This window comes from Xyrauchen texanus, chromosome 9, assembly GCF_025860055.1.
Source record: "Xyrauchen texanus isolate HMW12.3.18 chromosome 9, RBS_HiC_50CHRs, whole genome shotgun sequence".
Lineage (NCBI taxonomy): Eukaryota > Metazoa > Chordata > Actinopteri > Cypriniformes > Catostomidae > Xyrauchen > Xyrauchen texanus.
Genome location: NC_068284.1, coordinates 10,322,499 through 10,336,190, shown reverse-complemented (window position 1 = coordinate 10,336,190; position 13,692 = coordinate 10,322,499). Strand labels below are relative to the sequence as shown.

The 13,692-nt window shown below is 40.1% G+C and overlaps 1 protein-coding gene across 1 annotated transcript in view; it reads left to right on the top strand.

Annotated features, from left to right (window-relative positions):
* The window catches only part of gpr158b (G protein-coupled receptor 158b), a 61,111-nt gene that overhangs the window by 3,855 nt on the left and 43,564 nt on the right, over positions 1–13,692 (top strand). The window contains exons 2-3 of the mRNA XM_052134911.1: positions 3,052–3,157; positions 13,524–13,626. Of these exons, the coding sequence (XP_051990871.1) occupies positions 3,052–3,157; positions 13,524–13,626 (209 nt within the window). The remainder of the gene's footprint in view (positions 1–3,051; positions 3,158–13,523; positions 13,627–13,692) is intronic.

Sequence of the window (13,692 nt, the reverse complement as noted above, 5' to 3'; positions counted from 1 at the left end):
TTACCTGCAAGAGGCTTCACTTCTGAATATACTGTATTTTGTTTAGTCATGTTGTTTTTCTGCAAAATTGCATGATTGCCTTTCTCAAATGTAATCAACAGCATGATTAAGATTGTTTATTTTTATTCCATATCATGTAAGTTGTTTATACTTTTCTTCATCAAGACGCTGTAATGGAATATAAGGAAAGTGTAATGGAAGCATTGCAAATATGTTATGTAAACATTGAAAGAAGACCACAGTGAGCGATATCATTCTCACATTTTCTCTCTCTTTCTTTCTTTCTCTCTCTCTGTCGCTCTCGCCTACTTGCACTCCATTTTCTCTGCCTAAAGATAAGAGAGAGTTATGACAGCTCTAGCTATCTGCAGGTGTTTGTTTCTCTTCTCAGTAGACAGATGGTGTCTGCCTTGTGTGCCTTCACTGGATTTGATAATGAAACGGGTAGAAATGAGCAGAGAAGGATGATTTGGGCGTCCCATGCGAATAACAATCAGTGTCATATCCCAGGTGCCTCATACTGCCACAGAATGAATAGAAAATCCAGATGAGAAAAGGGATATTTACTTGAACTCACAGTTTTCCATTAAAGTGGATTTTGTCTAAAAACCACAGGCACATTATGTAACCATTTTTAGATACCAGTTTTCAATTAGTAGCTCTCCTAGGCCAAGTTCGGGATGGTGTACTAACATACCAGTCTTAATATTATGTCTACCATATATGGCAGAAGTAGTAAGAGTAATATGGTTAATGTGCCATTGAACTCAGCCATGGAGACTTATAGGCTGTGAATACTAGTATTCTTCACTAAACCTTTATAGTCAGTACATGTATCTCCACAGTAAATACATCCCTGAGGACAGGCACTTCTCAATAGTCTTAGCCTTAGAATGTATAACCACAGACCACCCATAGTCACAAACTATCTGATGCAAAGAAGTCCAATATAAATTGTATTTCCATTCATCTTAATGGCAGTTGCTCAGCTGGGACATGCATCCCTGGAAGCCAATACATTTTTTAAACCGTGTCATGTGACTGAAACCTCCGCAGATTTGGCATTGGTGTAACATTCACTGATCTGATGCTTATTGAAGAAATCTGGTGATTATCTTCTCAGAGACACATTTTATACCATGAGCATACAGTCTATACATTTCTACTCGCTCATGGTGTGCTGCATATTCTTTAGGTCAAATCTCTCATGCTTCTACCAGGCAAATGGATAATAGACATTCATGTACAACTATGCATTGAGTTCTGAGTTAGTCTAACTACATAACTGAGCCTGTAATCGTTCTTCATTAAAATCAACCAGAACAGAATGTTACATCTTGATGTAAACGTAAATGTATTGTGCCTTATTAACAACTACCTTAACACATTCTGTACTGGAAAAATTGCTCCTCTGTGTGAAAGAGCGTTGAGTCAATATGGAACAACATGGTTCACAGTACTCAGATAACATGCCTTTATGGACCATACGGGCGTTCAGACACTGAAAGAGGAGCCCTCTGTAATGGACTGTTATCTGGAGTAAAGGCTTATGGCAACAACTCTCATTTTCACATAATGAACCAGGGGGCCAGTTTCCCCCTTCTAGTTAGAATGTGAGAGTACTTGCATTAACATCTTGCATCATACCACCAGCAGCATTGCAAATCAGTTTACATGTGCAGAATGTGCTTGTGCAGAGGTGATAACAACACTTCCCTTCTCTCATTCTAAGTGCCAGACTCTTTCTTTAGTATAATGATGGCTCTAGCTCATCTCATCCCCGGGGGAAAAACATTGAAATGTCTTTATAAAGGTTTTCAGCTCATAACAAGGCTGTAGTTAATGCAAAGTACTACAAAAACTGGTGGATTCATCAAGGTTTGTTTTGCATCTAAAATGGTGTTCATTTTGACATTTTTCAGAGGAATTATTTGATCTTACTTTGAGGAGTGTTACTGCATCATTGGATGTTGTGCTGCGATACGTGGATGATTCTTTAAGTACACGCTACTTTGTAGTCCCAGTAGACGCTATTTAAACTTGGTTTAGCAGATAATCTCAGCCTAAGGTGTGCTGCTGTATGTACTTTTTGGGTTTTTGTAAAAATACTTTTTAAATGGAGGAGGAGTCTCTGGGGGAGCGGGCGGAGCCACTGGAGGAAGAGTCCCTGGGGGAGCAGGCGGAGCCACTGGAGGAAGAGTCCCTGGGGGAGCGGGCAGAGCCGCTTGAGGAAGAGTCCCTGGGGGAGCGGGCCATGGAAGACTCTGTGGGAGGAGCCGTGGAAGACTCTGTGGGAGGAGCCATGGAAGACTCTGTGGGAGGAGCTGAGAGAGGCTCGACGAAGTCATGCAGAGCCGGGAGAGGCTCGAGGGACAGAGCCATGGAAGGCGGAGTTGTCGGAGGCTTGAGGGGTAGATTCGTGGAAGGCAGAACCGTGGGAGGCTCGAGGGGTGGAGCCATGGAAGGCGAGCCGTGGAAGGCAGAGCTGTGGAAGGCTCGAGGCTAAGAGTCCTGGATGACTGGGAAATTTCCTTTTAAATCTCTCTTTGACTTACATGAATAAAATGTTCACCATTCAAAATCTAGCCGAGAGAGAAGATGCAATTGTATACTGTACTGTGTTTTGCTCAATTGTGATTGGTCTTGTCTTCCATGCATATATTTGACCATTTATACTGTAACTGAATTAACACTGGCTATGCTTGGAATAACATACTACCATTCCACAGTATGTACTGTATTCTGTGCACAAAATATGTGAATTTTCTGTATAATAATAATAATATAATAAGTAGTATATAGTGTATACTGTGCAGAATTCAGTAAGCAGTAAGCTAGTATTCCATTCTGAATACTATTTGCTTATTGTTGAGTCTTGTGTGCAGTTTACAGCAAGCAGCAAAGCGGATGTGATAACACAAATTATTTATGCGGAACCAAATCCTAAAACTTAAGCTTACTTAATAACTTAACACTATATATTGCTGCCTTGCAAGCACTGGCATTTAACATTTTTGTTTACATGTATTCTCTTTCTCTTTCCTTCTGTAGAGGAGTTGTTCGTGTAGATGTTAATGTACAGGATGTGGACATTGACCAGTGCTCAAGCAGTGGCTGGTTTGCTGGCACTCACCGCTGTAACTTGACATCTATGGAGGTGAGTGAATGTGCACTCTCTTCATTGATGAAGCTTTCATCACTTCAACATATAATGACTGTTGCCATGAATAATTGGGACTAAAAATCACACTCGGACGTACAGCATTCCATTGCAACCCACTGTGGACAATACCCCATCATATTCGTTTTCGTATTCATAAAAGACACACTTGGATTGCTTGCTTGTTATGAACCCAGGGTTTATTCCACCCCCATCCCCCTGCTGGGGTCTTTTCACACCGCAGTATGATTGCTTTGCCAAAGTGAGTACCACTGCAAGAGCGGCAGTTGCTGTGGTAACTCATCAAAACTTTAAATGCACTGCATGGCATTTGCGTTTGTCTGTGGCGGATGCGTAGGAAAATAAGGCTGTTGACCAATCAGCATCCAGAACCAGAACTATTTGTTTTATAACCTGCAGACTGAGCCAGTGTGACAGTGTCATCTTAACACTAAATGCATCCTATGCTAATATCCTCATACTTCATTTGTATTTTCCAAAGCATTATATAGAAGCTTCACTTTCCCTCCAGATTGGTTCATTATCTTTGTTTGTATTTTAAATTAATTAAATTGAGGATTTATCATCTCCTGTTTGACTGGTGTAAGCTGTGTTGGAAGTTGCTCTGCAAGAGCTAATTATACCATCCGAGCTGTTCTGCTTCGGTGCCAGTGAGATTTTGGGTTGGCTTGGATGTTTCTGTAAGGTATAGAATGCTAAATCACATCACTGTGTGGGCTTATCTGTTATGTCATTGCTCAAGTGCAGAACTGCTCAAAATAGTGTGAAAAAATTCTCGAAGCAAGCATGGCACAAACATTTGTGTTAACTACTATGAGAAAAAAGCCCAGCTGCTGATATAGCATTTAATTATTTTGAAATTACTCTTTTGAAATTACTCATATTACACAGCAATAATATTGCTGTACTTGTAACTGAAAATACATTGTGTAGGCTATATGAAAGATACATATACACAATATATAATTTAGTGATGGCTAGAGTAAATAATCTATGTTCAGCCTGCAGAGTCGTAGCTTAACGTCTGTGGGCGGTGGTGTGCATACCTTCATATCCACCAGACGCGTCAGGTTTGCGACCATCTCTAATTTATTGTGGTGGAGTGGTGGTGGTCTAGTGGTCTAAAGTACATATCTGGTAATCAGAAGGACGCTGGTTCGAGCCCCACAGCCACCACCACCATTGTGCCCTTGAGCAAGGCACTTAACTCCAGGTTGCTCCGGGGGGATTATATATCGATAATCTTTGGGAAAATCTTCAGATTATTGATGCGTGAATACGGCATAGTAGTTCTACGGCTACGATGCGTGACTACGGCATAGCAGTGATGGAAAGATCAGATCATTTTACTGACTTGGATCTTTGAGTCTCGTTCAACAAAATGAACTAATCTTTATCCAAGCCATTTCATTCATTTGAGCGGAATTAAAATAAAATGTTACATTTTCAATAGCCAAATCCAACCAACACGTCTACTTACGCAAAATTTGAGTATAGTCCCAATAAGGAAAAAATGATTATGCAGCCAAGGACAAATTATGAGAAACAGAAATTATTAGTTCTCCTCTGGTGAACGTTCTTGTCCGGGTTGTTCGTTCTTTGTCACGTGACAGCTGTATATGCTATGCAGTGCAGTACATAGAGTATACAACTCACTTGACAAAAGAACGAATTACTTGAAAAGAAAAGAACGAAAAGACTCGAAAGGTGAACTAATAATTTCTGTTTCCTGTACAGTGTCTATGTGGTTTTCACATAACAAACGAATGGAGGTTGCACAATGCGCATGCGTGGCAAACACAAAATGAAAACATCACTCTCTGAGACTACTTGTTCTTCTGAGTCACATAAATGATTTGTTCAAAATGAACAAATCTTTCATGAACGACCCATCACTAAGGCATAGATCCCAAGCCTGTATCACAATCACATTATTTTCTTGAGATCAGGCTGATATATGTAGACTTTTGACAGCAATCACTAACATATATTTTCAACACAATATAGCATACCAGTGCTGTTATTCTAAATATCAGCACTCTTGGAACCCACTCATATTAGAGGACCAGAACGTTTCTATAAACCATCATATCATCCTGCTATAGTCCTAGATGATCCCTTTTTCATCTATACGATGAGTCTTAATGACAAGTGGCCTTGTCTAGTCTTTTCAAGGAAAAGTTGTTGCCTTGTGTAGAGAACTTGCCAGTAAGTTATGATCCATTATAAATGCAGTATAATGGATTGCAGCGGGCTTACTGAATTATTGAGTGTTCCCCATGTCTATTTGGTCCACCCCATGGGAACACTGGAAGAAAAGCAGATAGGAAAATCATGCCAGCCTTCACAAGCGGAAGGTTTGCTTCCAGCCACAGCAACTGAAGCAAAACACAGTTTGGGAGGGTTCTCTGTGTTTGTGAGAGAGATACAGAGGAATTACTTGGGTGTTTCCATCTGAGAAAAAGGGGAGTGTGTGTGTGTGTGTGTGTGTGTGTGTGTGTATCACTCCCACAGAGCTGCAATCTATTTATAGCCTCATTCCTACCTAAGACATCAGGACTGTGCCTCTTAAAATCTTTCCTGTCATTGAAGATAAGCCAAGAGAACATCAGCCCAAGGGTTGACACTGAGTACATCCCTGAATCGTATGCAATAAATGTCCTGCAATGTCTTTGTTCATGAGGTGGATTTGCAAGAATAATGGTTTGAGTGGACGTCAGGCTTGATTTTGTCTCTCTGTTTCAGCTGGAGAAATAAAACTCTGCCGACTTGAGGGAAGGCCCACCATATAATCAGAGCTTTGCCACATCCAAGCAGTGTTTTTCTTGCAGTTTTCCCAAAGGGCAAAAGTCCTTTCTTAAGCTGTGCCATTTCTTCTAGTTCATTAGTTTTAATGGTAATGTTGTGTGCTATGTGAGATAGTGTATCTCATTGACTGTCCTCAGAAAGCTATTGTCTCTGAATATAATGAGAGAGCCGATTGCATAAATTCTCACGCTTCATTACTATTTGTTATGACTCTAGAACTGAAGATTTAAGATGTTAAGTTATGGTGTTTATGGAGTATTGTAAATGAGTCTTATCATGAGGAATCAATTTGTCTTTGTTCTTTGCACTGTGAAAACATACTGTAACTTTCTGAACTCAATACTTATTCTGCAGCTAAAGAAAACATAAAAAAAATAAAATATTGAAACTTAGCTGCATCACATGGGACGTCAACGTGTTGCTATCGAATGTTCCAGTACCTTGACTTCAACACCATTCTGCCAAGTTATTGACAAGTGGCATCTGCCAATATTTTTGCATCAGTTCAAATGTGTTTACCTTCTCCTGTGGTGCAACTGATAGTGTGTTGTGTCAGCAGCCTCAGAGACCTGGGTTCTCTTCCCATTTTAAAACCAGGAAGTAATGGGAAGTAAGTAAGTAGTGTTTCTATAATGAGTGACGAGCACGATTTGGAGGTTCAAGTTTCCCTCTAAGATTTTTTTCTCCCCTTTTCTTCCCAATTTGGAATGCTCAATTCCCAATGTGTTGTAAGTCCTAGTGGTGGCGTTTTGACTCGCCTTAATCCAGATGGTGGAGGATGAATCTCAGTTGCCTCTACGTCTCCAATCTGCGCATCTTATCACGTGGCATGTTTTATACATTTTTTCTATTTGCACCCGTAATGAAATACTAACACACAATATAGGGGCATTACTGCCGCATGTACATGGTGTATATTTAGAGTCCCACAGACACCCTACAATAACCCCTACCCCTAAACCTACACTGTAGCACTTTGGTTCTACAGTACAGTCTGAAAGTGCTTTATAAATAAATGAGACATGAGAATTGAGACTTGAACCATGGTTTTAATACAGTAACCATAGTATCACCATGATATTTTGTAGTAAAATCATAGTAACCAAAAAATCAAAACATGGTTAATATATTAATACCATATTACTGTAGTAATGCCATGGTTAATTGCATGAAAACGATGGATTCGGTCAAAAATCATGATTTCAACAATATTAATACAGTAAAACAATGGTTAATTTTACCCGGATCAAACCATTCTCTCAACTCCCGACCTTAACCGCGACCAAATTACTGAGAGAAAAATCAACCTTTTGATTAATTTTCATTTATTATAAGTAGTATTAAAGGAAGTGGAGAAAAAATGGAGAAAGAAAACAGGATGGGAAAATGTTTGTCTAAAGGCAGATAAGAACCCGGGTTGTCCGCAGAAAAAAAAGAAATTTCCACACTGTTGTTACACCCCAGACCACTGCAAGGACCCCAATTGTTTCTGTATGAAATTAATCAAATATATATATATATATATTTTTTTTGGTGAATCTGTCACAGTGTAATGAAGTATATGCAAAGCCTGATTTTGGTGTAAGGCAGTTACAAAATATATTGGACAATGTGTGCATAGTGTTGTATCTCATTTCACATGCAACTAGGGCATTTGCATAATAGCAAAAATAGTGTTGTGTTGCTGTATCTTCTGGACGTATCCATGTTTCTGTCAGTGCGAGGATGCTGAAGGTGGACTGAGTGGTGAAGGCTGGAATGAAGTCAGCTTTGTTCACAGCTGACTGGCAGTTCCAGAGTCCAACCTAAAAAGAAAGCAGAGCAGGTGCTGATGTGCAGATTGGCCATAGGTTGTGTGGGTTGCATTGTGTCCTGCATCTATATCTTTTAAACTGTCTGTAACAGATAACAGGTATGGTCTTGAGGGCACATGTTATGATTGGAGTAGACATAAGGGAATGTATAAGGAAATATAAAAAATTAAAATAGTAAAAAATGTAAAAAAGATTCTTAAGTGCTATGGTGAGTAGCACCTTACCGGTATCCTTGCGCGGTGTACTTGCACAGGTAGACTTGCAGGTCTTCACACGAGGAAGGCTTCACACAAGGGCTGCCACTTCCGCTTCTGCGCCAGCATTCCCATCAAATATATACAATATGTTATTGCGTCGTTAAGTGAAAAAGGCTGGACACACCTTAATGCTGCAAAGCTAGTCACGTGGGTAACTGCGTAAGATGACAAATGCGGGAACAAACGCAGCTTCAGTACACCGTAAACAAACAAAACTAAACTTAGCAATAAATAATACTCTAAAACAAGTAGGAATGTGCCCGAAGCTGAATACTCTGTTCGGAAAGGCACGCATGACTTCAAAACAAATAACAGATTCATCCAAATAATATATATTAAAAAAAAAAATTTGTTTGACTGATAATCCAAGAAACACAATCAGAGTTCTCGAGGGGCAGAGCCACAGGAGACAAAGCCACAGAAGAAGGAGCTGGAAGTGGAAGGGCCTCCATTGAGGGGGTCTCGGAAGCCAGAAGCAGAGGGACCTCTGTCGAGGGGGTCTCTGGAAACCACCGGAACTTGGAAGAGAGTGGTCTCTGATGAAGGGATCTCTGAGACCACTGGAGCCAGGATCAGAGTAGGGAGTGGAGGAGCCTCTAATGCTAGAGATACTAGAGGGTTAACCTCACATATTCCCTCCATGTGTAATCTCCAATCTCAGGCAATTCCCTCCACCTGTGATATAATAATCCAGTCTTTATATTGACTTAAGATGGGAGTCCTCAAAACCTGTGAGGCTGGCAATGATGCAGAAAATCTGCCCAGCTCAACTGAATGAACAAAGCTGCTAGATACATTTTGTAAGGTCGTTTCTTCAGTCAGGGGTTTGTGTAGGGATGAGGTGAGAGAGAGGATCCAAATGCAGCTCTTTTAATGATCAACAAACAGAAGAAGGTTGTAACTCAACGAAGAAGGTAAACATGTGCAAAAGTCATCTTAGCAAAGTCATCTATGCTGTCATCAGAGGTTCTTTTGTAAACTAAATAGTGCAAGACTTCAATAAAAATGGTTTGACATGAATCTTTAGTGTAAAACATTTTCAGTTCATGCCGGTAGGAGGATGTCTAACACAGGGCCTAGTTTCCAGGGGTGGGGGTGTCCTTGCTTGTTTTGATTATTGGGGGTTACCCCCAATAATCAAAACAAGCAAGGACACCCCCCACCAATATTTATACCATGATCAAATGATCAATGGAAATATGTAGATGCTTCATGCTGCAACCCCCCAATATTCAAGGCAAATCTACACCCTTAGTCTAACATATTCTCTCGTATAGTTGAGCGCATCGCCAGCATAATTGGAGAAACTTCAAATAAATCCAAGACTGTACAGTGATATACTTCCCTTACAACAGGAACAATCTTTAAGGAAATTGATAGAATGCCTGAAGAAGGTCTTTGACTGAAGCGCTGTAAGATATTACAGATTTAAAAGCTATAAGACAGTTTGCAGGCTTTTTCTTTTTTTCCCCCACAGAATTGTTTACGCACCTGCCCATGATGTGTTCACTCATTTACCACCGAACATACGTCAACTTAACGTGATTCAGTATACTAAATTATGAAATATAAATAATAGAGCTCATATATATGTATATGTGCGTACTCCAGGTAGGGAGGGAGGTATTGTCCCAAGTGAAGGAGTTCAAGTACCTCGGGGTCTTGTTCACGAGTGAGGGGACAATGGAGCGGTAGGTTGGCCGGAGAATCGGGGCAGCGGGGGCGGTTTTGCACTGTCACGAAAAGAGAGCTGAGCCGGAAGGCAAAGCTCTCGATCTACCGGTCAATTTTTGTTCCTACCCTCACCTATGGTCATGAAGGCTGGGTTATGACGAAAGAACTAGCTCGAGAGTACAAGCGGCCGAAATGGGCTTCCTCAGAAGGATGGTGGGCTTCTCCCTTAGAGATAGGGTGAGGAGCTCAGTCATCCGTGAGGAGCTCGGAGTAGAGCCGCTGCTCCTTTGCGTCGAAAGGAGTCAGTTGAGGTGGTTTGGGCATCTGGTAAGGATGCCCCCTGGCCGCCTGCCTAGGGAGGTGTTTCAGGCACGTCCAGCTGGGAGGAGGCCTCGAGGAAGACCCAGGACTAGGTGGAGAGATTATATCTCCACACTGGCCTGGGAACGCCTCGGGGTCCCCGAGTCAGAGCTGGTTAATGTGGCTCGGGATAGGGAAGTTTGGGACCCCCTGCTGGAGCAGCTGCCCCTGCGACCCGACTTCGGATAAGCGGTTGAAGATGGATGGATATATATGTATATTATTATTATTATTTTTGTTTTTTAGAAATCAAACACAAACCCATGTCAAGAACTTCACTGGAAATATGTAGATTTGGGAAAAGAAATTAGACTTTGAAAAAATAAATGCAAGCAGCAAAGAAACGTTTCTAAATAAAAGCGTATTTTTTATAAGGTTAATTCCCATCATTTAACACACACACACACACACACACACACACACACACACACACACACACACACACACACACACACACACACACACACAGAAGCAAATAAATACACGAACAAACAGATGACAACAATCAGTCAATGGCAACACATGTGCGCCACCATGTGACAACTGTCAAACAGAAAGTAAACAAGCCGCATGGTGAGCTGTCAAACACAGACACAAACACAGCCAGAGCCATAACCACAATACACTTTGAGGGGGACAAGTCCATCCCCAACAATCAGGTATGACCAGTTTGTCTCATAAACATAAAAATAGATATTTTAAGCAGCGCTAATCCATAGAATAACAGTTTATGAGCAGAAGATGTCACGCTTCAAAAAGGACAAATAATAAAAAATCGTTATTAAAGGTTCAGCATTAAGACATTATAACAGTAGTCCATATGATTCTGAGGCCATACAGCAGCTAAGTTTTATATGGACTACTTTTATGATATTTTTCTCTTTGGACCTTGACAGCAGTGGTCAATATGAAGTGTTTTGTGTGGAAAAGAGCAGCGTTAGGATGAAAATATTGTGTTAAGATTCTACAGGGAGGAAAAAACAATGAGGCACAACTTGAGGGCAATAAATTATTTTATGTATGTTCTTTTTGCTAGTCAGCTGACACAGTCATTTCATTTTACAGACACATCAAAAATGAAAAAAGAAATTGTGTTTTTTAATTATATTCATCTTTTCTTTAAGACCACAGAAAAAATAAAGAAAGATGATTGAAACAGGTGAATTGCTAGCAAGTGTTTGTCTTGTCCCGTGTGAACTTTAAAAATGCATGTATCTTTTAAAACCAACCATTATAAAATGTTGGGCCTTTATCGCATTTTAAGCCTTTATTCAGACAATTCAGCATCTTTACTATATTAAAGGACCAAAGAGGAGCATTATATTTGTAACCTCAACAGCCATGACCCCCCCACCCCCAAAATGGTTTGTTCCCCCACAATGTACAATACATGGGTACGGCCTTGAACACAGCAGACAAGGAAGAGTCTGAAGAATCCGAAAATGTATGTCAGACCGGCTTTACGAACGATTTACACAAAAATGAGTTCTGCTCGTGTTTCATGAATGAGGCCCAATGACTTAATATTCTCAAAGCACAACAATATTTTTAGCATACAGTAGTGTGCACCTGGCTAAACTAAAATTGCAGGTGGTTAGTTCGATTTTTGTGGTGAAATACTAAACTGTGCACAAAAGCAGTGCAAGTGTTCAGTGAGTTTCCCCCTGAAACATTCTCTCATTTATTTATCATGACAGTAGTGCTGGATAGGTCACAACAGGGCAGAGAAGTATCCCTCAAGGTGTGCTGTCACACACACAAGCACACGCAAATCCAAATATATCCCGATGCGGTCAAGTTAAGTTGGAGGCTTGGAGCAGAGAGGTTAATCACTGCTATCTTCACTGACATTGATCTCATAAATCAGCTTATGCTGACACTGAGTTAAATACAGTTACTCTAACATTTTAAAGCATGCAATCATTTTTTCAAATGTCTCAGGTCACTCACATTTATCTACACTGGAAGGCTGCAAGGCTTTTATTATTGCATTATATTCATATACAACTTGCTTAGAGGGTAACTGTGAATATAATGAAATCATGTTGCTTTGGATAAAGAAAGATATTGAACCACATGGGTGAATGAATCAACATTCAGCTGGCATAAAGCGTTGCCTTCTGGTAATAAATTGCCACCAACATTTGGATGAATATCATGAAAAACATATCCATGATCAAATTCTCTTTCTGTAATGTAATGGCAATTATCCTCTAAATAAAAGCCCCAAATGCATACTTTTGTCTAGTTCTCATTTGGGTGCTTCTTGCTGAAATAAAGGTGAAAGAGAGACTAATTTAACTAGAAACAATTCTGAGATCATGGTGAGAACTTCACTTTTCTAGTCTTCATACTGCTTCCAGAGTATTTCTAGAGCTTTCTGAACTTGGTGTACCACTTTCTTGCGATTTATTCCGAACTAGTTTACATGAATACATTTCAGTTCCTCAAATGCAGCAGACTGAGTGCTGAATTTTCTTCAAATCTCAAGAGACGGACGTGTCACTCTTGACTTGAAACAGTGCACAAAACGGCGCAATGTTCTTGGTGCATGTATTGTTGTTGATGTAAAGTGATTTTATTTCAGCTTGAAGCAGTCGTTTTAAAGGGCTCTTTGCAACGAGCTGTCGTGGGCCCATCTGTTTGGAACGTCACCCGTTGACTTAACCGTAATGTTGCCAAAATGGCAATTAAAATAAACTGCTACACATACAGTATATCCACTGTCAAAATAGACATATAACTGACATTTTTATACATGAAAATGTTTTTACATTGCTTTGGCTTTTCTGTCACAGATGGTCTATTTGCTGAGCAGACTTATTCCTGAGCTGAGCCCATGTGGGCAGTGTGACTTTTTATTTTCTTCCCAGAGAAATAGATTTTAATGTATAAACCTTTCAATACAGACCCACAGCAAGCTCTCAAGTTGTTAATATAAAATACCTAAATCTGTGTAATTCCAACTTCGAAATCTGTGTTTAGTTGCTGAATTTTCAGTGACATTACACATTACACGTATCCGTAAAGCACATTTATGTTTGATAGGAAGCAGTCGGTTGCAAGAAACACCTTAAATCTGAAGTGTGTAATTTCTGAGCCACAACAGCACCACCGATGGAATTGCAAAAATAAACATTGTTTTCAAAAAATGAAAATGCCCCCTGTTTGTCGATGATCAACGCACACCATTGGTCGAGTCAGTCTTGTTGCGTCTCATGTGACGGTTTGCTTAAAAAAACTATGAATGTTACACAATTATGTAACACAAAAGTTACACACTTCAGCTTTAAGTTAAGAAAACCCTTAGTGACAAATAATATACTTACAATTATAACAAGGGGTATCCCCGACCTCTTATTCTATGCCAATTGTAACATAGTTTTACTGATGATATCCAGATCTAAGATGAAATTCTTTCTTTCTCAGTGTAAACCGATTCTGGGCCATGGATTTGTGCTGGACAAGTACAAGTGCCAATGCAAGAGTGGTTTCTATCACCCAAGCCGAGTGGCTCTCAATGGCCTCTCAAGTAAGTATATGCCAAAACTTTCTTTCTGGTCTGAACGTTTGAAAACAGTTTAAAGGTTTGAAGGTT